We start from the raw sequence: 26,806 nt of genomic DNA on the forward strand, positions 1-26,806 counted from the left end.
ACTTATTTATTTCATACTTTCTTTTGTAAAATATGTATATATTAAAAATGTAAAGAATTATATAACATTTATACATAGTACAGTATGCATACATACAAAAATATGAAACCACAGCAAATAACACATCGAACAGCAGAGAAATAACCACTTGTTATATTAAGAATTCCACCAGATCCAGAACTTTCAGTTATTAGATGACTACACTCCCTTTTGGAAAAAAAAGTGACTTTCAAATAACGTATTTCTCCTTTGGGAGAAAAAAAACAAGCTGAAACCCAATAAATACATCTTTTTATATAAACTTGTTGCAGACAATTTATGTTTATTAGTTTGGATTAGTAAAATAGCTGGCAAATTCACTGCTTTTCTCCTAGGTAAAGAATTAACAACACAGTTCTATGTAATTAACTTCAAAATCGGTTCAATGGGATTTATTCTAATTTGTGCATGATATGATTTCAGCCTGAGTTTGCCTGCCTGGATTCTCCCAACACAGAGACAATAGCAATCTTAATTGTACAGGTGTTGCAAATCATGTATTCCTTTCTTTTCCCCTCGAATAACGGAAAGCAAAGTTTATCCTTTGACCGCACAAGCTCAAGCCATGAACAGAAATCAGAGAAAAACGACCTGAAGCCTTGGGTTAGCTCTTTTGCTGAGCATGCGCAAAAGAATCAATTCAAGCGCCCAAACTGCCCCTCGCTCGTTTCGTTTCGTTTCGTTTCGTTTTTGTAAGCGTCGGCGGAACCAAAATTCTGGAGCCAGCAGGACAAGTCGGATCAATTAGGGACAAGGATTAGTGGCGCCCCAACCGACGAGAGTGTTTCCTGGGTTTCAGACGTCGGCCGTTTTAGTTCGCTCGTCCTTTTGTTTTCTTCTCGGCCATGCAGCCTTACATGGTAAACATCAAACTTTCGGCTCGGACCCTCACTGGGGCACTTAACCCTCAGAATAGAGGGGCGGCAGACTGGTAAGTAGAAAAAAATAGGAAACGTCGGAGGGACAGCAATTTTAGGGTATGCATGTGGACGGGCTGTGAGCCGCTCTAGAATAGAAGATCATGCTTTGGAGAGTTAAGAGGCAGATTATGAATTGTTACCAATCATCATCATAGAAATCCTATAAAGCTTAATGGGATGTACTTGCAAGGCTCTCCCTGTACCTGTAATATAGTGGAGACATGGAGTGTTGAAAAAAATGTGACCAAGAGGTTGAATATTATGGTTACTGTATGAAGGCGCCTTTTTTATGCTAAAAGGAAGGAAACCACCTGAATGATTTCATAAGCCTGTTTGAAGGTTTCATGTGAGACGTGTGCTTAAACAACACAGCACAAAGGTCTGCGCTATGATATGGAGAGACTGGAAACACCGTAGTCGTGTACATTAATCCTGTAGAAGTTGGAGTGAAAACAAGAAAAGTGTGGAATGGCAGCCGAGAGATCAAAATCTAAGGGAGGATAATATTGCCTCTCACCAAAGTTTTGTTATTTTCAGTATTATAAATAATTATTTTCTGGTAGAGAGGGGGGGAGACTATGTGAAGATTTCATTTTATTTTGGCATCGTGTTTATATCACTGTCTAATAATGAAGGCCATGAGATGGGCTTGAAATTCTTGGTGAAAACTAGTGTAATGAAAATAATAACAATAATTAAATAATAATAATAATTGCAAAACACATCAAGAAACTGCAGCTTCCTGCAATAACTCCAGCAATGTTACAAAAAACTGCGCTACTCGGAACCTCTTATATTTTAAGGAGATAGCAACCCGTGTCAACCATCAGTGCCAGCCAATTTGAATGTTCAGTTCACTGAGGTTCATGTTTAATGAATAAAAGTAAAATATTAATATAGAATGATGATGATACATGGCATTTGATAATGATAATGCATGATATTTATTTATTTATTTCCAATATTGTATATTATCCCAAATCCAGACTTTGAGTATTGCATATTAACGGAGGATAAGAACAAAAGAAAAAACTAAACATCTCAATTCAAAATAATTATTTCTTTTGGGTATTTTTGTGGATTTTGATGCTAAAGAAACTATTTTAATGTTGAATTTAATAACAGCAGCAAGATTATTGGTGGGTCAATATTGGAAGAAAAACTCTCTGCCTTCTTTAGAAGAATGGGTATTTAAGGTTTCTAATTTAGCAGAAATGGCTAAAATTTCTGCTTATTTAAAGGACCATTCACAAGAGAGATATGTTATTGTATGGAGAAGATGGATAGAATATGTTCAGAATAAATATGGAACTACAAAGTTTCATTTATTTTATGAGTAATGGATTTGTTTATAAAATTATGATGTTAAAGTTTGAAGAGAGTTAAGGGTTAGTATGATTTTGGTTATTGTATAATTAGTAAACTTAAATAGGTTATGTTTAATATGTTTGTATAACCCTTTACTTGGCTCTGGGAAGTCTGGGGGGTAGGGGGTGGGGGGGGTTGAAGGTTAAATAGCTCAGATAAGTAGAAATAGTTTTATTGTATATATATTGATGTTTTGATTTTGAGAGAGAAATTGCTCGGGCATTTCCCCTGGACTGCATCCGGAGTGAGAAGATAGGAGGAAGGGGAGAAGTAAGTAGGAAGGTTGAGGAGAAGGAGGAGAGGGGGAGAGTGAGAAAGAAGAGGGAAAGAGGGAAGTGAGAGAAGAGGTAAGAGGGTGGATGCGGTTTGGGGGAAATGGGTGAGCAATATCGAAAGTTGTGTGTATAAATTTATTTTACTCTTTATCTGAAGTATTTTTTATGAATGTAATGTAAAATTGAAAATAAATTTTTTTACAAAAAAAACACAATTATATTGTTATCATATAGGTCCATTCCTAATATTGATGAACAGCTTTATTTACATATGCACATATGTATATTTATAGTCATTTTTTAGTTCACTTCATGTATAAGCCTTCATTTACTCCAGAATTTAAGATACCTTAAAAATAAACATGACTTTATAGGTACAACTGTACCTTTAAGTTTGTAAGTCCTGAAATTAAAAGTGAAAGAGGGAAGGAGATTTTTGGACAAGATATTGCAAGAAGAATGTTGATAAATAAGAACTATGGCTAATATCCTTTTCCAGTTATTTTATCAGGATATTTTCTAAGCCTGGAAAAAATGTAATTTGAAACACATTAAGAGTTATCCAAGAACTAAATACAATACAGTACAATATTCTTTATTGTAAGTGTGATTGGATATACAAGAAAATTATTTCTGGTGCATAATAACAAATAAGTACATTTTTCTTTGTCTTTTCTATCATTTTAGCAACATACCGTAAATTTCTAAGAAGATCCAGCAAAATGATTTTTTGTATATTTAATATTATAATTACTATTTATATAGGGGCTGGCAAGGACTGATTGCATATGGATGCCATTCCCTCATTCTGGTGATTGACTCCAAAACAGCTCAGACTTTACAGGTTTTGGAAAAGCACAAGGCTACTGTAGTCAAGGTATATTGAAAAGAATCATTAGAATGCTTGTTGTTATACAAGCAAGTTTCTTCATAAAAATGATTTATGATGTTTTAACCACACTTGCCTTTTACTCTTTAACAGTGACCTTTAATAAATTGTATTTCCCAGTCTGACTTCTTTAGAGGAGTATTTTTGATTCTAGTCAGCTATTCCATTTAGACAGGATACTTTACTTCCACTCTTTAGATTTCTGTTTTCCAACAGATAAACATTATGTAGTTTTACAATATACCTAATCCTTTGTGGACTATTTGACAAAGAGAAAAAATTATATAAAAACTTGTTTAACGTTTCAGTTTCAACAGGCATAGATCTTCTGAGTTGAGGGACTGATATAGATCAGATTTGTGGCTAGTTGATATTTTAAGAAAGCAATATTTTTTATTTTAAATTTATTTTATTTTTCAATATATTATATTTTCTGCATTATAAATTTATAAATGTCATAAATCAGTCTGTTTCAATTTCTAAAGAACTTCACTATCTGAGATCCAAAAACTATGTAATGCTTTTAAGTGCTTTAAATGACTACTAGCTTCACTTACCTGTCTTAAGGTTAAATGGGCTAAGGAAAACTACCATCACAATATTGGATCACCTTACGCTTTACGTTTGGCTACTGCTGATGCCAGTGGAAAGATAATTGTTTGGGATGTAGCTACAGGAACTGCTCGCTGTGAAATCCAAGAGCATACAAAACCAATTCAAGGTAAGAAAATTTTCATATCGTATCATGTTCCAGTAATAAATAATTGTACTAGTTAGAATAATATAATATAATATATAATATATATAATATAATACTAGTTGATTTTTAAACTCTCATTTTCATCAAAAATGTTACATATGCAGATTCTTTCTAGTGTAGGAGATATACTTGGTATGAAGCCCCTATTTTTAATGTTTAATTTTTGTTTTAGAAACTTTTTTTAAAAAAGTTTTAAAAAAATTAAGACCACTCATGTATCATACTTTTTGTGGTTTTATTTCATATTGTAAAAGGTTTTTAAAACTTTATATAAAATATAGTGGAAAGATAATTATCCTCAAGTTGCAATCTTGAACACTCTTATCTGGAAGTAAAACCTGCTGAAATAAACAGGATTAACTTCTGAAATTATACTTGTATAATTTATAATTTTGAAATTATTAAACCTATTGAAAATGTATGTAGACAAAATGCTATTTTCTAAGAAGAAATTATTATGCTTGCATAATAAGTAATTATGATCAAGGTTATGAATGAATTTTAAACCTATCACCTCTACACTTAATCTTTCTCTCCTAATATTACTATTAACTGTGTTCTCATAACCTGTTATGGTCTTAAATAATTCAAATTCTGGACAATGTAACATGGGTAAGCTATTTAGGATTTATTGCCTTTGGAATAAATAGTAAATAAGTTAAATGACCCGGTGTTCTTCAGTTTAAGGAAAGAGACATAAAATTGTGAGGAGGCTGCTTAAATAATTTCAGTCTTGAAAGAATGGGAACTGAGATCCAGTCATTTGTAAATTATAAAAAAAAGAGAGTCATAGTTTAGTACTTAAGGTGCTGGACTAGGAATAATGAGATTCATTTTTTAATCTACCATCAGATCCGGAAGCTCATTAGTTAATTTCCCCCCCCCCATCAAATGTACCTTATATGGCTATAATTTGTAGTGGAAAATTGAGAGATGAAATACTATATATGCCATTGACTGATGAATAAAGGGTGGAATATAAATTAATATGCATGCATGCTTACAATTATACATTAAATAATAATTCATTTAATGATTTCATATGCTGGCTTGCCTCTTGATTGGGCTATTCTAAAAAGACATGATGTAATCGATACATTTAAAATATTACTTCATTTTTTTATTATATTGTTATTCCCAAATGCAGATTCAGCCACTTTATTATTGAATTAGTAAGATTAATTATTGAAAACAGTGATTGGATGGAACTCTAGGTTAGCAACAGAACATATGGAAAATAGCTGCATTTTTGTGTCTAACACTTCTCATAAAGATGCCAAAGCATCATTGTCTAGCATCCAAGAGAAGTTATGGAATGTCTTCTAAGCTAAATCTTTCTTCTACGCTCAGGAATAGAATCAAGATATTTATTTTCAGCCATTACTAGTAATAATCATGACTTTAGATGTTTTTATCAACTGATTAACAATTACTCAGTTTATATGTTTTTAGGTAAAAGATGATATATTGGAATTCTCTTTTAAAGCAGAGGTCAATAGCAACTTGAATAAAAATAAATAATTGGATTGTACCTTTTTTCTTTAAAAGTACATTTTCCATCTTAATACCTTCTAATATTTGTCAGCTCTCTTGTGACAGTTTTTCCTTTTTGCAAACTGTACTTCTCCTGCTGTTTTCAGTGCTATCCCCATTCCTCATTAGCTTCACAGTTATAAATGTGTTTTATTCCTGAAATAAAATTCACAGCATCTGGGTGAAATGAAATTTTCAAGATAAGCTTCATGAATAATTGATCATTTGCTTGTTAAGAAACTTTTAACGGCCTAGAATGACCCAGGAAATTTTTCCTTTAATGACACTGCATAAGATGCTGTAATTGCATTTTGAAATTGATCTTGATTTTTCCCTATGATAAAATGGAAATGAGATGGTTACAATTCATAACTTAAATATAACAGACTGAGATATCGGGTACCAGGTTTTTAAACTTGGGTTCATTATACTGTTGCACTCTCTCTCTCTATCCCCCCTCACATGTACATACGCATGCACGCACATGCACACACATACACATAGTGCATTTAATGACATATCAAGGTGTTTTCTTCCAATTATCTACAGCAAAGCTGGCTGAGGAATTCTGGGAGTTGAAGTTCACAAGTCTTAAAGTTGCCAAGGTTGAGAACCCCTGATCTACAGTTTGAGGAAGACAGATTTTTAAAAAATTCAGGCAGGAGTTGATAAACAAGTTGAAGACCTGGCAGAGAATGAAAAATGAATTACTGAAACCAGAGGCAGAACTATCCTAATGAAAATGAAGAATGAAAAAAGCTTTAAAGAGTTGTGAGCTCACCAAATGGAAATGTATAGGAAATGGAATCTAATAACTAAGGACAAGTACTAAGTGGTAGTTCTAACTCTAGACTAGAGTGAGAAGGCTAAAGTTTGAAATGCTTGACTGTAGCTTTTTCAGATGGTAATCTACTAGCATTTTGAAATCCTTCTCACTATCACCAAGTCTAATCATTCCTGTACCTATGTATTTGATTTGTCCTATTTGTGAGGAAGACCTTGCTGTTATCACATTTGACCATTCAACTTACTTGATTTGGTCCAATGTTTGGCTTCAGTTCATAATGTAATTTTTGTCTTCTGAAATATTAGCCAGACTCCCTATTTGGCTATCATCTGCAAAATTGATAGGTGCTCCTTCTACTCCATTCCCTTTGTCATTAATAAAGATATTGGATAATAGTTACCCAAAGACAGAACTACCAAGGGACCTCACCTCATACATACATACAGAACTGTTTACATTGCTGCCTGGAATATTTGGGGATATCCTTATGCAATATGTATCATCAAGGCGTATTAGCAAATATTGTAGAGCTCTGCAAATTTTGCGGTTTGCGTATAAACGATGCTGGCAACATTGCAAAGATGGTTTGGTGGACTTCGTTACAAGGCTTATTCAAAGAATAAAAATAATGTTTGTTTATTGTGTATTGTAATCAGCGATGTTAAAGAATGCGTTGTATTTTTTATTTAAGTGAAACTTTGCTTTATTAATAGAAATGGTGAATTATAGAATCAGTTTGGTCTAGTGATTAAGGCATCAGGCTAAAAACCAGGTCACTGAATTCTAGCTCTGCCTTAAGCATGAAAGCCAGCTTGGTGTCTTTGGGCCAGTCATTCTCTCTCAGCCCTATTCACCTCACAGGGTTGTTGCTATGGGGAAACCAGGAGAAAGAAGGAGTATCAGTATGTTGGCTGCCTTCAGGTATTTATAAAAATATTAAAGATAGGATTAGCTTTAGCATTAGATCCTCCCATGCTAGGTAATATGAGCCATAGTGGTGCAGTAGTTAGAATGCAGTACTGCAGGCTACTTCTGCTGCCTGCCGGCTGCCTGCAGTGTGGTAGTTTGACTATAACTGGCTCAAGGTTGACTTAGCCTTCCATCCCTCCGAGGTCGGTAAAATGAGGACCCAGATTGTTGGGGCAATATGCTGACTCTGTACACTGCTTACACACACATGTAAAGCATGTGAAACAGTATATAAGTCTAAATGCTATTGCTATTACTATATCAGGCAGCCAGGATCTCTAGCATTTTCAGTCTTTGGTGAGTACTTTAGTGTCTTCCCATGTGATGTTTAGAGTCCTTAAGTCTTCTATGAATGTATTTTGCCATGTAGTTTGAGAGTGTTGTCTTGGCTGTGGGATAGATAAATAAAATTTATTGATATGATTTAGTTTAAAATCTGAGAAAATATTTTTTTAATTTAAGGACTGATAAGTCTGCCTTCCTTTTTGATAGACATGCAGTGGTTATGGAATCAGGATGCATCTCGAGATTTGCTCCTTGCTGTTCATCCTCCCAATTATATTGTGTTATGGAATGCTGATACTGGCACCAAATTGTGGAAGAAAAGTTATGCAGAAAACATTCTTTCTTTTTCATTTGATCCTTTTGATCCTTCAAATTTAACATGTAAGTTTGATATCAGAGAACTAGTGGTCTTCTAGTCCACATGTATGACTATTGCTATTAATCAGGTATTTGTTACTGGATATAACTGCCAGTTGCATAGAAATTAATAAAAATTAGGCCGAAAGCAATATAAAATGATTGAATGAATCTGGTGTGACATTTTGAGAAATAGCTTGGAAACTAATTGTGATTTGAGGATTGCTAGTTTGAAACATACTTAAGTAAATACTAATGCTAAGCACTCTAGTTATTTAAATTATTTGATAGCTCTGCTATCAAAAGGATGTGTTTTTCAGATTCTAAAGCAGACAAATAAAGGATAAGAACAAGAGCTTTGAATTTACAATCTTCTATCAAAACATGCATATAAAGCTATGCTGGTTTGTAACTTGACTTCAGAACACAATCAGTGTAAAGAAGCTTCCAAACTGCTCATATAATGCCCATTTATACCTGTGATGTTTTGTACAGCTGTGTTATTCTATAATACAAAAAATTATTTACCGTAAATGCCGGCGTATAAGGAGACTTCCGCGAGCGCTGAAATCGGCGCCAAAGACGGGGGTCGTCTTATACGCCGGAAATACTGGTAGTTTCCGGCGTATAAGACGACGTTCTAGGAATGCGGCCCGGCTATAAAGACGGGGGTCGTCTTATACGCCGGGTCGCCTTGTACGCTGGCATTTACGGTATTTATTTATTTGATTCATAGCTTTCTGCTTTAGAAAATACTTGAAGTCACTATTTTATTTTATTTTTATATATATATATATATATATATATATATATATATATATGTTTTCTGAGGTTTTTGCGGGTGTTTTCAGCTTCGTGCTTTGAGCAGCAAGCTCAAAGCACAAAGCTGAAAACACCAGCCTGAAGATGACGAATGGGACTTCGTCGAAACGTCGCCAAGACACTTCCAATTTTACGCGGGAGAAAACCCGAACAACCAAAGACCTACATATATGTATGTATGTATGTATGTATGTGTGTGTGTGTTTTCTGAGGTATTCGCGGGTGTTTGTATGTAGGTCTTTGGTTGTTCGGGTTTTCTCCCGCGTAAAATTGGAAGTATCTTGGTGACATTTTGACGAAGTCCCATTCGTCATCTTCAGGCTGGTGTTTTCAGCTTCGTGCTCCTCGAAGCACGAAGCTGAAAACACCAGCCTGAAGATGACGAATGGGACTTCGTCGAAACGTCGCCAAGACACTTCCAATTTTACGCGGGAGAAAACTCGAACAACCAAAGACCTACATATCTATCTATCTATCTATCTATCTATCTATCTATCTATCTATCTATCTATCTATCTATCTATCTATCTATCTATCTATCTATCTATCTATCTATCTATCTATCTATCTAGATATAAAACCAAACAAATAAATGAGCACCAGGGAGTGCTAAAAATTTTAGGCGTTTTATTGGTTTTATAGTAATTTTATTGACATTTTACTAAATTTTACTGGGGGGGTTGGCTGTGCTCTGATTGGCTGGGGGAGTGTTCTGTTTGGGTGGGGGCTTTGTTGTGCTCAGGTTAGTCTGAGTTGCAGGGGGGTTTTGCAGCCCACCATCTTAAACCCCCCTGCAACTCAGACTAACCTGAGCACAACAAAGCCCCACCCAAACAGAACACTCAGAGCAGCCAATCAGAGCACAGCCAAACCCCTAACCAATCAGAACACACCTCCACCCAATCAGAACACAGCCAAGCTCCCACCCAATCAGTTCATACCCCCACTGGCAGCTAAAAGGAAGAAACAGCTAAGACCACACGTTGCTCCTCAAAGCACGAAGCTGAAAACACCAGCCTGAAGATGACGAATGGGACTTCGTCGAAACGTCGCCAAGACACTTCCAATTTTACGCGGGAGAAAACCCGAATAACCAAAGACCTACATACAAACACCCGCGAAAATCTTAGAATATGTGTGTGTGTGTGTGTGTGTGTGTGTGTGTGTGTGTGTATAGACAAAAGGAAATGCAGAAGAATCATTATTTAGTATGCTTACTCCACATAAATCCATTGGTACTCAGTTCCAAGTATGTAGTATACTTACAGATAAGTGTACTGCAAGTTAAGCAGTTAAGAACACCTGAAGGTTTTGAGAAGATAATGCTTTGTTTACACTGCTTCATTTTGAAGTAACAAATACAATGTACTGAAGATTTTGTTTTCTTAGTACTGTACTCATATACATAAAAACCATATAAATTTAACTATTGAGACTGTTTGGCCTATAATCAGTGAAAACAAAATAGTCCTCTGGTTTTTTGCCAAGAACATTCCTTTGAGCTGTCTGCCATCTACTTCAGCATTGCATGAAATCATTTACATTTGAACTCTGTTAGTATAGTAACCATGAAATTATATGATTTAATTACTTTGTGTATTTACTACTATTATCTTTTTTCATGCAGTGCTTACAAGTGAAGGAATAGTGTTTATTTCAGACTTCTCTCCTTCTAAAGCTCCTATCAGTTCAGGAAAAAAGGTCTATATTTCCAGCCCTCATTCTAGTCCTGTTCATAATAAGTTGGTATCTGCCACAGGAGCTAAAAAGGCTCTGGACAAAGTGAAAATTCTCATCACTAATGAAAAACCAAGGTATGTATTAACTATGATTTCTCCTAATGTTCTCAAGAATTATTCTTTTCAAACTGCCTTACTTAATAACCATGCCCTTAACAGTCATAAACTTGATCATTGCATTTTTCCCCTTGGCAAATATTGAAATATATATTTTATTTCTTTCTCATTCCATATAGTTTTCTTCAAATACTTAATCAAATGTATCAGTTTATATTGTAATGTGATCTTAACAAGCAAACATTAATTCTGAAGTAGAATTAAATAGTTACAATGTTGCTTCATTTTTCAATAGCTTTGATGGCAATTTCAACTTACTTTTTATGTCTGTTTAAATTCTAGTGATTATAATGTACAGAATTATCAAAAATGAAACTTGGGCTGTCAGTGCATTTTTTGTAGCTTAATAAGTGGTACAGACAATTTTTGGTATTTTGTGGTATTTTAAAATTTAAACTCTAAGCTTTCAGTATTTCTCTTAGTCTATATCAGTGATGGCGAACCTTTTAGAGACCAAATGCCCAAACTGCAACCAAAACCCACTTATGCACTGTCGAGTGTCGGGTGGGTGTGGCCCAGTGGGTGGGCGTGGTTGCAGTGGTAACGGCAGACTGGGTGGGACTAAAAAGTTCAATCAATCAATTCCAACTTTGCAAGATCTTTTTTTTTTTCCCTGCGAGAAGTTGAATTGACTGAACCTTTTTTTGTACAAGGCGGCGGAGGCCTAAAGCGAAAAGGTTTTATAAAACCCAGCTGAAGGCCTAGGACTGGGGCGACGACACACATGCTCACAGAGTGCTGCCTCTGGCACCTGTGCCATAGGTTCGCCACCACTGATCTATATCCTCCAGTTAAATTACCAAATCCATTTTCGATTGGTTAAGGTGGAGAAAAATTATGTACTGCTGGAAAGCATTGGGAAATAAGCAAGTTGTTCCCTTTCAACTATTAATGCATTAATCAAGGCAATCAGTCAAAATATCGGTTACTTGGATAAAATCTACAATCCTATATTAGCCCATATTTACTGTCACATTAATTGATAAGTGAGATGTATACTTTACCTGGACTTTATAAAATGAATATCACTAGCCAGAAGTCAGTACCTCAAACAATAGATTCATTTTGGCCTAGTCTGAACTTATGAACAAAGTGAAATATAAAATTCCTTTCATCAGTTCAGAAATGAATTGCAGTATATGTTAATACAATGTTCACTACTTGCACTATCAGTTAGCAAAAGAGCAGGAATAAAAAACAGTCATTGTAGTGTCTGCTATGCAATTTTATATACATATGCTATCATATATTTGTTATTTTATTTATTAAAATTTTATGCTACTCATCTCTCTTACAAAATGATTCCTGAGCGGCTTACAAATTATCCAAACAGGTGAAAAATAATTAAAACAAATCAATGTTGAAATATTATTAAAAACTGCTAAAATGACGCCTACAAGCCAAGAGACCTAAAATGCATATGTAATTTGGTTGCGGGTTTAATTTTAATTATTTGATTATTAATTGCTTGATAAAACATAGTCCACTTTCAATTAAAAGCATGTAATAAGTATATTTGTGGTCTGTTTAGTGCTGAATCAGTAACATTGAATGACTGCCTTCAGCTATCCTACCTACCTTCCAAGCGAAATTACATGTTATTACTGTACTCAAGAGAAATCTTGGTTCTGGATCTTGAAGTCAATCAGACAGTAGGTGTAATAGCAATTGAAAGAACAGGAGTACCTTTTCTACAGGTAATAAATACACTTACTATTTAGCATATTTTAGAAAGAAAGTTATACATTTCACTCTCTTCTTTCTTTAATACATAAAAATTTTAAATAAAAAGAAATCTGGCTTCATTATCTGGTTTTGGTTTGATATATTAAGTACAATCTAACTTTTTTTCAGAAAGCTGCTTCCAAAAACATACCATGTTGTTTGCTTTGTATTTTCTATGGAAAGTACATGCCTTTAAGTCAGTATTGATTCCTGGCAGCTGCCTGAAGTTTTCTTGATAAAATTTTCAGAAGTGGTTTGCCATTGTTTTTTTCTTAGGAATGAGAGACAGTGGCTGGCCCAAGCTCCAAGGTTACACTGCTGGTTTAGTGCCTAAGGAAGACATGTCAAAACACAAAGCCCAGGGGCCGGATGCAGCCCACAAAGTGGTTTCATGTGGCCTGTGAAGCCATCCTGGAAACAGTGAGGGAACTGGCTGGCCGGGAGCCAGTGTACAATGTACAATTTTGTGGTGGCCATCTATGCTGAAATGCATTCAGTCTTAGCTCCACAAGGCCGTCCAGAAACAGTGAGGAACCAGTTCCTGCCGCATTGGCCCCGCGCCTTGGGTGCATGCTGGGGAGGTGTCACCCTTTGTGAGGAATGAAGAAATGCACCATGCCTTGGCACTTGCCCTGGTCCCACTCCCTTCTGCCAGAGAACCTCAGATCTGTCCCACTCCTGCCCAGCCCCCCACAGGCACCCTTGACATGAACGATGTAGAGCTGGCCACGCCTACCCATCCACGCCCACCCAGTAGGCCATGCCCACCCTGGCCACACCACCTGGCCCCCCACGAGCAACCGCAATGTTGATGCGGCCCTCAATGACATTGAGTTTGACACCCCTGGCCTAAGGCATGACTATAACCCATATTATCTCTCTATGTATATATATATATAATAAATTAGGTGACCAGTCTGCCCTTTTAGTTTTAAAATCCAAAAGCAAATTTAATTATGTTTTCTGCTTTGGTTGTATTGTTTCCTATAATGGGAAAAAAGTTGGATATATTTTCATAGAAGTGAACTGAGTGAATCTACCAGTATCGTATAATATAGAATTTTATCACACTAAATATTCTTACTGTTTAAATGAATGCATAATTTAATGTTGAAGTGTGTTATTGTTAGCATTTTAAGTTGCAACTGATTGTTTAAGAACTGTTCAAAGTTATGACAGCCTCAGAAAGAATGTGTTACAACTTCTGGCCTTTGTAAAATCCCACACCCGCTCTGTGGTCACATGATCGCAATCTTGGATGCTTGGTGATCTGTTCACACTTAGGATCAATTGCAAAGCTGTCTGCAATGATGTCATGCCATTTGCAGTCTTCTCCTGCTGCCATCCCCAGAAAGTCAGTGTTGCAAGCTACTGCTGCCTGCAGCCCTTCTCCTCCACGAATGGAGTGGAATTCTCCAGAAGGCTGCAGAATGGAGCTCAGATCCTGAAGATTTGACTTCCATTACTGCAGAGCTCCAAAGGAGCCCCCTCTTACACACAGAGGGGAAAGCAACTTCCCCAAGGGGCTGCAGAAATGGAGGTCAGATCCCAAAGATCTGAACTTCATTTCTGCAACTTTTGAAGGAGTTGTCTGTGCACAGAGGGGAGGCAAATTCCAGTGGGCTACAGGAACAGAGCTGGAAACTTCAAGATTGGAGCTCCCTCTCTTTATCATACTGGAAGAGTTCATCTCCTTTCCGGGAGTGGAAAAAAAGAACTCGGATCCTGAAAAATCCAGCTCCGTTCCCACTAAAGCAGTTCCCTTCTCCAAACCGAACGGAATTCAGCAGGCATCCCCCTTTACTGTGTCCGCTTAATGACCCAGGAGATCTCTTAACAAATGTAATCAGGAGCAATGGGATTGTAGTTGTTGAACAAAGCAGTCACATAGGTGTCTTGTTTAATGACCACTTTGCTCAGTGTCTGAGATTCCAGTCCCAATTGCATTTGTAAGTCAAGGAACATCTGTAATATTATATTATTCACATTAAAAGGATTTTCCCCCTTTGCCATCTCCTGACCTATGTATATTGTGTTCCCACCATTAAGGGAAATATACTAATAAATACTGATAAAATAATATTGCTTAAGATAGATAAGGTAAGATAACCTTTATTGTCATTTTTTTTACTGTGGGTACAACGGTACACATCAAAAATGAAATTTAGTTGCCCACTCTCAAAGTGAAACACATACATGACACACACCTAAACATACTATAAACAACATACGTATAGACCCACACCCCTACATATATGTAGCAAATAAATATTAAATACTGTCCATCTTGAATATATAATGGAAGGAGGAAGCTTGAGAATTCACAAGGTTTAATGCTGTATGGAATGAAACTGCTGAATCTGGATGTGTTCATTCTTTATTTTTTATTTACAAATAACCTGAAAAATATTGTTCAAGAGATATATAAGAACAATTGGAACTATTGGAAAAGTAGGCTGGGCATTCTTTAAGCTGCAGAGTTAAGTTAAGAAGACTTTAAAATGAAACTGGTGAGTTTTAAGGTAGCTAAATTCTGTTTTAAGATCCAATATAGAAATACTTCATACAGCTATGACAATTCCTACTCATTAATACCCATGAAATTTATATTAAAAGTGTTACTCTCAGTCGCTTTTTTATATCTTTTGTCTAGGTAATTCCTTGTTGTCAGCGTGATGGATTGATCTGCCTGCATGAAAATGGCTGTATATCTCTGAGAGTTCGCAGATCTACCAGTAATTCAAGTGTTGTCTCAAATGAAGAGTCAGCAGGTAAGTCACCAATCATATGCCTGTCACCATAAATTCATATGAATTTATGTTTTAACTGACAGTTAGTTTCACTGTTATTCAGATTACATGATTGTTTAGATTGCAGCTAGAATTAAAAATAAGTACAATTTTAGCGTGATGATATTTCATTATTTAAAGCAGATAACATGCTGATAATCCAATACAATAAAGCTTTGTGTGAGTACAGATACAGAAATAGATGGACTTGGACAGTAATCAAAGGGCACAGTCTATATATGCTGTGATAATGTACATTGTATGTTCCTATACTTAAGGCTCTAGCAACCATTTACTGAGTCTTTTATTATGTTCACTTATTCTCCATAATGTGGTGTGTGGCAAATTAACTTCCTCTGCTAGAAAGTATTCAACTTTTTACATCAATGTTGCAAACTAGCTTGAGTTCATATCATATTAATTTTACAGTGAAAAACAAAAGACTAACAGGAATGCATTTAATTCATAGAACTGATAGCTGCAAATGTCTGATATCTTACAATTTAACATTTACAGATCCTGAGCCCATTCAGGAACTTATCTACGACTTACGAAGTCAGTGTGATGCCATTAGGGTTACTAAGACTGTTCGCCCGTTTAGTATGGTGAGCTGTCCAGTTAATGAAAATTCTGTAGCTCTTATAGTCAGCGATGGAAGAGTAATGATATGGGAGCTGAAATCCACCATTTCAGGCCAAGGTATACGTACCAGGTAACTTAGTATCATTTTTATTCCATTACATATGTATATAGGGAATGCTTGAGAATAATTATTACACAGTATTTCTGGCATAACAAACCAAAAATCGTAGCCTGTTTGTGGTACCACCTTTCTAGAGCCAGCAAGAATGAAATTTAATACAAATGCAATCTTCAAAAAGTAACATGAACCATAGTTTGTAGCTAATAACCACGTGAAGATAATGCTTAATAAAAACTGCATGTGGTTTATATGAAATGTAGTTCCATTGCCACTTGATGCTACATGAATCCCAGTATTTTATTCTTTAAGGAATCACACTTGCTATGGATAAAGATAGTAATCATTCTGTATGTTTGCACTCCCACTTACCCAACTCAGAGCTGTTTGTCTTTGTGCTTCTTCTTGTGGAAGAAATTTTTGCTATATTGGGTTTTAGGTTATGTCAGATGACAGATATTTAGAGCCATAGTAATATAAGAAACATTAAGCAAATCGTATAAATAAAGATACTGGCAGCGTTTTGGACTTGGCTTGCTGCATGCTGAAAATCTATGTGGTCATTAAGAGTTGACAGAAACTTGATGGCATGTAAGCAGTCAATCGTTCAATGCTGAGCTTGTAATCCCCAAAGTAGTTTGAAATGCTACCCAAATCTAATAAGATATTAATAAAGTAAAACATAAATTTTGCCAAAAATTCTGTAGTGTCTATGATTGTAGGCATAACTTTTAGAGTAATAATGTTATAAACTTATATTTAGAATAAGTTTAGCATTAATAAGTTAATTGTTTTAGCATTAATAAGCTGGTAACTTTGGCCATATCCTAGCAATATATTGTTTTAGCTAGCCATATTAAATTTTAACGCACTAGAAAGGAATTTGTATCTGCAAATTTATGGAGTAAATATATTAAATGGCAAATTTTATCAAATTTCATTGGATTTTGTTTATCTCCTCAATATATTTCACTGTTGACAAGTAATTAACACTAGCTAAAACACTCACTGTTACTCTTAGCACATGTGGGAGTAGATAACATCTGAAATATACATGAATTTTAGTCAATTGATTAGGAAAGTATTACTCTTTAAGAATTCATGAAAATAAATTGTTTATTCCAGTCATAAATAATAGTAATTCAGATACTTTATGGGGAAATTAAAAAACAAATACATGCAGGAACTGTTAGAGAAGAGATTAAATCTACTCTCTGATGCTTTCATTGTAACCAGTGAAAATCAAGGGTCCCTTATCTTGCTTGGTACCAATCCTCGTATACAATTCTACCTGGGTTCTATTTGTTGTTTATATTAGAAGATAATTCAATGCTGCATGCTGAAGTTTTCTTGTTGCTATTTTTAGCCATTCGAACATATCACCCTTGTATTCACCTATCTCATTCTGTGGAATTCCTGTTGGAACCTTGCAGAATAAGCTTCCAGATCTGTCACTGGATAATATGATAAGTAAGTGGAAGAAAAAGTATAGAACTATGAATACATTGTTGATACACATGCATATGTGTGCAGACTTTTAACTTTGCTCACAAATAAATTATTGAAAGTATTATTTTAGGAAATTGCAACTTTGGAATATTTCCATTTATTATTAAGCAATCATAATTACAACGACTTTTGTGACATCCTTCATTGCAAAATCCTTTATATTTAAAGCCCACAAGGATAAATGCAAGAATATTACATCTGGATAATAAAAGTGCAGGGTGCCACCCATACATAAATATTCAGAATGATATATCTACAAAACCTGCTCACAGTAAATATTTTCTTACATTTACAGTGTCAAGACTGTTGAAAGGTATTGCTTCTCTTGGATTTACTAAGGATTTTTCTGTATTTTCATTGAGTTTAGTTCATTTAGTTCATTTTATATTTCTCTAATATATTCTGGTCTATTTCCCTCTCATTCTTTAATAACAAAATGTTGGGTCATGGCAATATAATGAAAAGATGTGAGAGAATTAAAAGTTGGATATATTCAAGGTTAAATTGTCAGGAAATGAAACATGAATTATACTGTGTGGGTGACTTTGGTTTTGATTAAATATGTGCATTATTAAATAGAAGAATGCACAATTCCCACAGAAATTAATTCAGGTTGTTCTTAGATTATGCTAATATGTAAAAATAACCTTTTGGTTCAAGTGGATTCATGCTTAAGCATAAGCAATTACCCATTAAAACCATTATACTATAATGGAAATATTTTTCCTGCAATATTATAATACACACACACACACACACACACATTAATTACACACACACACACACACACACACAGAGAGAGAGAGAGAGAGAGAGAGAGAGAGAGAGAGTTGCATATTGCCAGAAACAGCTTTTTTCTTTTGTGTCCTACAATAAAGGTGCACTATCTACCGAAGAGCAAGCAAAAAGTTATTGTTTGCAAGAAGTACATTTGAAGTTCATTTTAACAGGACTACTTTCAGGACTTCCTTTGCCTCCATTTGCTATTCGCATGTGTCCACCTCTTACCACCAAAAATATTAAGCAATATCATCCCCTGCTTGCTGTTGGTAAGTATTCTTGAAAGAGTAAAGTTCATTATATTTTTCAGTTCAACTATGAATTAATAGGTTTGTGTAATTTTCAGTGCAGTTTCAGAAAATATTTCTATGGGAAATAACTTATCACTAAGCTGCTTGAAAATATAATTTATTTATTTATTTATAATCTTACTTCCTCTTGATTGTAGGTTTTTATGCTTTATATTTTAGAAATTGCAATTAGTAATATTTTTTCAGACTATAAACCACTAAAAATGTAATGTTCTAAAATGAATCTGACCAATTATCTCTTTAATTTTTGTTATAAAACACTGTCTCAGAAAGATGGCCTTATGGTTGACTGTATTTTCCTTTAAAAATATTATTCGTCACCCAATTAGAATTCTCTAGGTCACATATAAAAATACTTAAATACTGGCAGGGAAAAAACCAAGGGTGAAACTTAAAATAATGCAAGATTTTCGTGAGAGAGGTGGACTCAAGGTACCAAATATGAAATTGTATTATGATGCTGTAGTACTAACATTGATCAGCGATTGGGTGAATTTAACAAATATAGAAATACTTCATTTGGAAGGTTGGGATTTACTTTTTGGATGGCATGCCTATTTAATATTTAATAAAAAAGTGGATTGGGTTTTTAAGTCTCATATTATAAGAATCTCTTTGCTTAGAGTGTGGAGGAAGTATTATAAATTTGATTTTAAAATACCATTATGGGCTATACCTCGGCATGCCATAGAAGGTATAAGGAAAGGGGTTAATATGGATATGGTTTCTTATGCACAGTTACTTAGATGGGATGGCCAAGACTGGCAGTTAAAATCTTTGGAAGAGCTAATACATGAAAATCTAACTTATTCATGGTTCCAATATAGACAAATAGTGGACAGATGGAAGATGGATCGTAAAATGGGCTGGCTTAGAGAAGATGAAACTTTCCTAAAACAAGTAAGAGATCAAAGGCCAACCCATATATTAAGAGAGTTTATGGGGTTTTAGTGGAATTGGATTCAGAATCTGAATTAGTTAAAGATTGTATGATTAAATGGGCACAGAATATTGGTGAATCGATTTCAATGGATACTTGGGAACTTATTTGGACAAGAAATGTTAAATTCACACAAGCGCAAAATTTAAGAGAGAATTTTTATAAGATGTTTTATAGATGGCACCTTGATCCAAAGAAAATGTCCATTATGTACTCTAATTTACAGCCGAAATGCTGGAGATGTGGACACTTGGATGCTACTTATTATCATATCTGGTGGACGTGTAAGCATATAAAAGCTTTTTGGATTAAGATATGGTGGAATATTCAGAGAATTTTTAGAAGGAGGGTAAAATTTACTCCGCAATTATTTTTATTAGGTATTGTTACTGATTGTGATGCTAGGGAGGTTATATTGATGCTAAATTTGATTACAGCCGCTAGGCTGTTAATAGGACAATATTGGAAGAAGGAATCCTTGCCTATTTTACAAGAGTGGTTTTATAAAGTTTCGTATTTGGCAGAAATGGCAAAGATTTCGGCTTTTTTAAAGGAGCAATCTCAAGAGAAATTTTTTGCGGTATGGGAAAAATGGATAAATTTTATACAACATAATTTAGATATGGAAAAATATTATTTAGCCTTTTTATAACTTGTAATGATTGTTTTTTTTTTCTTCCTTTCTTTTTTCTTCTGTATTATTAGTTATATACTTTTCTATATGTTTTATTTTTCGCCTACCTCTTTCTTTTTTCTTTCTCTCTCTCTTTTCTTTTTCCCTTTTTTCTTTTTCCTTTTTTTTACGTATATTATTATTATATATATTATTATTATTATTTTTATTATTATTAATAATTATCTTATAAATTGTATACGTTATTTTTTAAAATTTGTTAAATAATCCTATATTCAGTTCTGGGAAGTCGGGGAGGGGGAGGGTGGGGTGGTTTGGGAGGGGGGGGTGGATGTTTATTTGTAAAATTTTTGAAAAAAATTCAATTAAAAAAAAATACTTAAATACTACAGAATTGTCATAGGTAAAATTTTATATAATTGAACAAATATTAAAATAGCCTACTAAAATTCAAATTCCTAAGAAGAATTCTATAGAAACTAAAAACCAGTATAGCGGTTTCTAAAGTAACATAATTTAAAAGAACTGTGTGAACATCCCTCAGGGGAATGTAGGGAAAATAAGAAAGAAGAGAAGTCTGGATAGTGAACATTGCCGTATCTGAACACAGCAGAATAGAACTGGAGAAAATTGCAAACTATAAATACCCCCAAATAGAAGTGTAATAACTCTCACAGAAGAAAGCAAAGATAGTACCAACAATAATAGCCACTCTTAGTGCAATTCCAAAACCTATAGAATACCACTTGAATACTATGGCGTTGACAAAATCACTATCAGTCAATTGCAAAAGACAACTTTACTTGGAACAGCTTACATCCTGAGATAATATCTCTCACACTATCAAAGAACAACATTGCCTATTCCAGGACCTTGGGAAGGACTCAATAGATGGATAAATCCAGTCTAAAGAACTGGCTGGCTATATGAAAGAATTTGATAGGTAGATAAAAATGCCAAATCTATCTAAAATCTGGCTGACTGTAAGGAACCATAATAATAATTCAAATAATATCTTTCTTTCCCAAGTCCTTGAGGAGGACTTGACAGGTGAATTAAAGTGTCAAATCTAATCACCTGTATTACTGCGACAGATCATAATAAAATATAAAATATGATATAAAAATTTGATTGACTGCACAATAAACTATAATTAAAAAACCAACAATAATAATTATTAATGCCAGGTGAAATTCTCTCGAGTGGCACTTCAGAATTCAGAGTCAGTGCTAAAACGGGTTATTTAAAGCTGTATGATGAGGAGCTGATTATCTTCCCAGTATTATTGTACCATCTGATTCCTATGATCCCTGTCCATTGACCCTACAGTGAATTTTCTTCTTATCGAGGTTCAAGAAAACATTTACTCTGATTACTCTGTATCATGTTAAGAAAGCTTCTGTTTATAAATAAGAACAATTTATGTTCTGTAATAGCGTGTCAGAAAGTTCAATACCTACCAATTGCCTTGAATAAATTATACATCTTCCTGGGAGGTTAGAGACAGTCTTTATCTTTGAATACTTTCTTGATTCTTGATTAAGTAGAAATTAGGAGCGTTAAGGATGTTTCGTTAGTACCCATTTATGCTTATATAGAGCAGGGGTCCCCAACCCCCGGTCCGTGGACTGACACCAGGCCACGGCATGCCAAAAACCGGTCTGCACAAACAAGCAAAGCCCCATCAGGCAGTACATGAAACCACGCCCCCTCCGGTCCACAGAAAAACCTCTCTCCACGGAACCGGTTCCTGGTGCTCAAAAGGTTGGGGACCTCTGGTATAGAGGGTTCACATCAACTTTGTAAACTCACATTGCTAATTTGCTATTGTTGCTGTAGAAGAATCAGGAAAATTAATTCAATAGACTCATTTTTATTTGCAAAGTTGAATGTAAAACATTAATATAAATTGTCATCTTTATACATAATGAAAATTATTCTTTACAGGAACAAGCAATGGGTCGGTCTTGGTGTATAATCTTACTAGTGGATACCTATACAAAGAATTAAGCATTCATTCCTGTGAAGTCAAGTGAGTTATTTTTAATCGTTGTTGATCCTGGAAGGGGATGGGGGAAGAAAATAAAATATTTAATGCAAACAATTGACTTTTTCTGAGATGATATTTCTTCAGTAAAATAATTTTAGTTCCTTAAATAAAATCATGATTGATTCATTATAAATATGATTTTGCATAGTAAATATTTGAATTTGTAACTACATATTGAACCTGAACATAAAATTTGCTTTTTTTAGTATATTGCAATAGAGACAGACCTACCCAATTCAAACCATTTATGAGAGGGAGGTTTTTTAGTTCCTCATTAAAAAAAAATGTCTTATTCCCAATAGCTAGCAGAGCTTGGGGTCCTGAATAGAGGAACACTCAGTAGCTGGGAGGAAAAAGACTGATTAATGTTCCCCTATATTTGTTTGCTCAAAATCATTCTGTTTTTCCTATAGGACAAAATGCAGTGACTATTTTTTTTCATGTAAAAGAATAGATCAGGACTATACAATACATCACTGACAAACTGAGGTGATAACTTTCTAATTCTGTTCGAAGTTTTTGATATTCTTTATTTATTCATGTTTTAATAGCATCAGCTAGAATAAGGAAATTACATAAGCTTGGCTGTGTTCCAAAAAGCCTGTTTCATTCAAAATTATTTTCTTTATTAGATTTCTTTTTTAGAAGTTTCTGCTCTTATGTAGCTAGTTTTAATTAAGAAAATGCAGTCTCACCATCTGTCAAATTATAAATCTTTAAAAATACTTGAACTAAGAAACACTTTAGATACATAAACAGCAATGTGATCTTGAATATAAAATTTCCTCTTTGCCACCTTCAGGATTGGGTCAGTTAATATGAGAGGAGAAAGAGAGAAAACCAAATTATTAGCTTTAGGAAGGAATCAGGCATTTATTTTCCTCTTTTCCCATTTGGTTCCTCCCAAATTATTTGACCATAATAATAAATGTTACAAACTTAAATAAGATTTGAATTTTTCCTTCCTGCTTTCCATCCTTCCTAATCCTTTCTTGATTTGTGCATTAATTGTACTGTGCAAAATCTTACTGCATGTTTCTGTTTCTAGAACAATGTCAGATAAGCAGGCTAAAATCCTTTCAAGCCATGCAAAATTATTTGAATCACTTTTTCCCCCCAGCGAATTGCTTATCTGATTTGGGATCACAATAATCTTTCAGTTTTATGTTATTTTCTGAATATGACAATGATAAATATTCTTTTGGACATCTGTGCCTCTGCAGAGATCCTACAGTTTATTCCAACGTTTTTAAAGTTTTTAGTCTATCTTAAAGCATTTCATGACACTTATCTGTAGCATGCGGCAGATCAAATCAGAGTTTGCCTCATTTAAGTATTAAGGATGACAAAATACAAGAACTAGATGAAAACTGAATATGTACTTCGTTGCCAAAAACATATGGAAGAGGCCTATGGGTGTACCTTATGTTTTAAGTTGAGTCATTTGTGACCTCAGGGCTAAGAAGGGGAAAAAAGAGACTAGAACACAATTTCCCCAAAAGCCCACATCCAGATAAACAGAGATTTAACACCAGGCAAAATGATCAGGCTGAAAACGGTTCCATAATCTAGAAACTGCCAAAGTGAAAACCACACCCTCACCAAAACTGGCCGAGAAAGTTACCTAAACAGGGAACAAATCCCACACTTATTCTCACTGATGATATTACCAAGCTGGGTAATGAAACAACCAAGCTCAGAAATAAACGCGTAGAGGATTTGCATTGTTCATAGAAGTCACTGGGGAAAGTAGCCATTGTGTGTTGCTTTTAAGTTTTACATAATTTCTATTCTTTGCCATCTTCTAATTGTTACTGGTGTTGTATGTTGGGTATATTCAGATGCTGCTTGAAGTATCCCATAGTCACATGACTTTGATTTTTAATGCTTTTGCCTATTTCTGGTATTTACTTTTGGTTTCTGGCAAAAAAAGCCCGTTCGATAAAACAGGTTTGCTGAATGATTACCACGTTTAACAACCACTGCATTTGCTTAATGATTGCAGCCAAAAAAAAAGTAAAATTGGGGATTGTCATGTGTGACACTTAACAACTGCAATGACTTACAACCATGATTCCAGGCTCAATTATTGTCCTAGTTTGAGGACTACCTATGCTAAAGTTACCGGGGCTGCTGGGTGAATATAACAAAAGAATTTGGTTTCTTCACTGTTTCTTTACTGCTAGAAAGCTACTCATGAAATAAATTGCCTTGAATTATTCAGAGATTTTAAAGCTCTGAGACTACATTTTTCTGTTCTATAAATGCACTGCAGAGGCTATTAATAAAGTTCAAAAGTGTTACATTTTAACCAGAGTTGTAATCTATAAAACAAGTGTAGTGTGACCCTTAATTGCATTAAATGTCAGTTTTTATGCCAGTGTACTTGAAATTTGGAAATTGAAAATTGACTGCTTTTGAACACTTCCAATATAACTAGTATTTGATAAAAAAAAGCTTCAAATTTATTTTCCATTTTCCATTTACATAAAAATACAGGTTTTTGTTCAATGATACATGCTGCATATTTAGCTTTTAATCAAATTAGATCTATAGGCCTCTGAAAAAAAATGGTATGTACAACAGACCTAGAGAATACAGAGCTTGCTTTATTTATACTGTAGCCTTCAGGATATCTTGAATAACTGCAGATTTTTTTTTTAATTTACTAGAAATACTATTAGAAATAGTCATTGTTTTCAAAATTGTAATGAATTATAGCATTTTTTCAAGAAAATTATACATATGCAAATGGTAGTTTACTTCCATCTATGTATTTATCTATAGATTTATTTTACTGAGACTTCATATTTTTAATAGAAAATATCTACTACAGTACTGAATGTAAAGTAATAATAATAATCCTTGTCTTATGTCTTCTTATAGTAACATATTCTTTGAATTATTGCTGTTAGCTGCTGTGTTACTGCTAGTAATAATGCAGCTTATTTAAAGTAAAATAGTGTAATTATTCAATATCAATCCTATTGTTTGCAAAAAAAATAATATTCTCCATTCTCAACTTATATAGAACAACTTTAAAGAATGGGAGTTCCTTTTTTAATTGGAATTTTGGTCTAATTTTTATGTCTTTTCGGAATTAAACTGTTGTAAATATTCTTTATTACTTTTATTCACATAATGTTTATACTGTATATGTTAATATTTTTGTATGGTGAATCTACTGTGGTCCATGGCTTGGTAGGGTGATAGTTTTTTTTTTTTTTCATTTAAAGAGAAACAATGAATATTCTAAAGTGTATTTTACAAAAATATTGTCCCATTAAACTATATGTTTCTTATAATTCGAAATGCTTGTATAATATACTTCAGTATTATTCCTTGATAGAGGTATTGAATGGACAGGCTTGAATGGCTTCCTTTCATTTGCTACATCTACACCTAATAATTTGGGATTAGTGAGAAACGAATTGCAAATGGTTGATCTTCCCACAGGTAAATTCTTTGCACAATATAATACCTGATGATAAAATAGAGGAATGTACTAGCTGTGCAAAATGGATTTGTACTAAATTCTATCTGATGAATTTCAATTAGGTATGAAATAAGTGAGTTAATGCATTTTTTAAAAAACAGATTAAAAATTTTAGATGACTATAGCTCAGCAAGTTCAGTATATTTTAAATTCATATTTTATCAAGATGTAAATAGGTAAATTTTGCCATTATCTGCAAAACAATTGGACAATGTATTTGGCTTTTTCTGAGAATACAAATTCAAAACTAATTATAAAAGATCGCTAGTTCAGTACTTCTTAGACTTAATAAATGTATTGTTATAATATTATTAAATTTTTAACACCAATTCTTCTTTGTACATATTAGCATTGATGCTGTAGCTTCTGCTCAGTTTTATATCTCCCACTGATAACAGATGTTATCGATGGAAGATATAAAGATGTTTCCATATGTGGATGCAAACGTGAAAAGGCATAATTGCTTGGATCTTAACAGTAGAAAGATCAGTGATCTAACTTTGAAATGTTTGATTTGCTTGGTGTATTCATCACTTCACCACTAGTCTTTGTATCTGAATTAGGATCCAGACCTTGATCTTATGATTAAATGATCTGTGTTTTACACTATGCCACAATGGTTTTCATATAACTTAGCCCCACATTGGTATAGTGCCTTTCATATTTATTTTTTATTTTTAATAAGCAAGAAGCAAATACTAAGAAATGTCACATATGCAGCAAAGTTTTCAAATGGATCAAATTTTAAATTCATTTGGGTGAGTTTTAAATTTGTTTGGCTGGAATTTAATTTTCCTCCATAGTCTGTAACTGCTGCTTTGTATGATGATCTCACTAAGAAAAGAAAACTGCTACCAAAAGAAAGTACAATTTTGGAAATAGGTGATGAAATAGAAAATGGCATTGTGTTTTCTGATATATCTCTTCCAGAATATTTTAAACAGTTTTATATTATGTAATACTAGAAGAAAGAAGGACCACAAAAAGAACAATCGTAGTTTGGAGTATCCAT

At 34.1% G+C, this 26,806-nt stretch overlaps 1 protein-coding gene across 1 annotated transcript in view; it reads left to right on the plus strand.

Moving 5' to 3' along the window:
- The first annotated feature begins 664 nt into the window (after positions 1-664).
- WDR11 (WD repeat domain 11) overlaps positions 665-26,806 on the plus strand; it is a 52,546-nt gene continuing 26,404 nt past the window's right edge. Inside the window, exons 1-12 of the mRNA XM_039331991.1 lie at positions 665-970; positions 3,368-3,479; positions 4,059-4,212; positions 8,033-8,206; positions 10,632-10,818; positions 12,392-12,557; positions 15,239-15,356; positions 15,891-16,086; positions 17,441-17,544; positions 18,462-18,632; positions 22,196-22,280; positions 25,648-25,754. Coding sequence (XP_039187925.1) covers positions 885-970; positions 3,368-3,479; positions 4,059-4,212; positions 8,033-8,206; positions 10,632-10,818; positions 12,392-12,557; positions 15,239-15,356; positions 15,891-16,086; positions 17,441-17,544; positions 18,462-18,632; positions 22,196-22,280; positions 25,648-25,754 — 1,660 coding nt within the window. The 5' untranslated portion in view covers positions 665-884. The remainder of the gene's footprint in view (positions 971-3,367; positions 3,480-4,058; positions 4,213-8,032; positions 8,207-10,631; positions 10,819-12,391; positions 12,558-15,238; positions 15,357-15,890; positions 16,087-17,440; positions 17,545-18,461; positions 18,633-22,195; positions 22,281-25,647; positions 25,755-26,806) is intronic.

Source organism: Crotalus tigris, unplaced genomic scaffold (genome assembly GCF_016545835.1).
Source record: "Crotalus tigris isolate CLP2741 ecotype Arizona unplaced genomic scaffold, ASM1654583v1 scf7180000017536.10889498, whole genome shotgun sequence".
NCBI classification, from domain to species: Eukaryota; Metazoa; Chordata; class Lepidosauria; order Squamata; family Viperidae; genus Crotalus; species Crotalus tigris.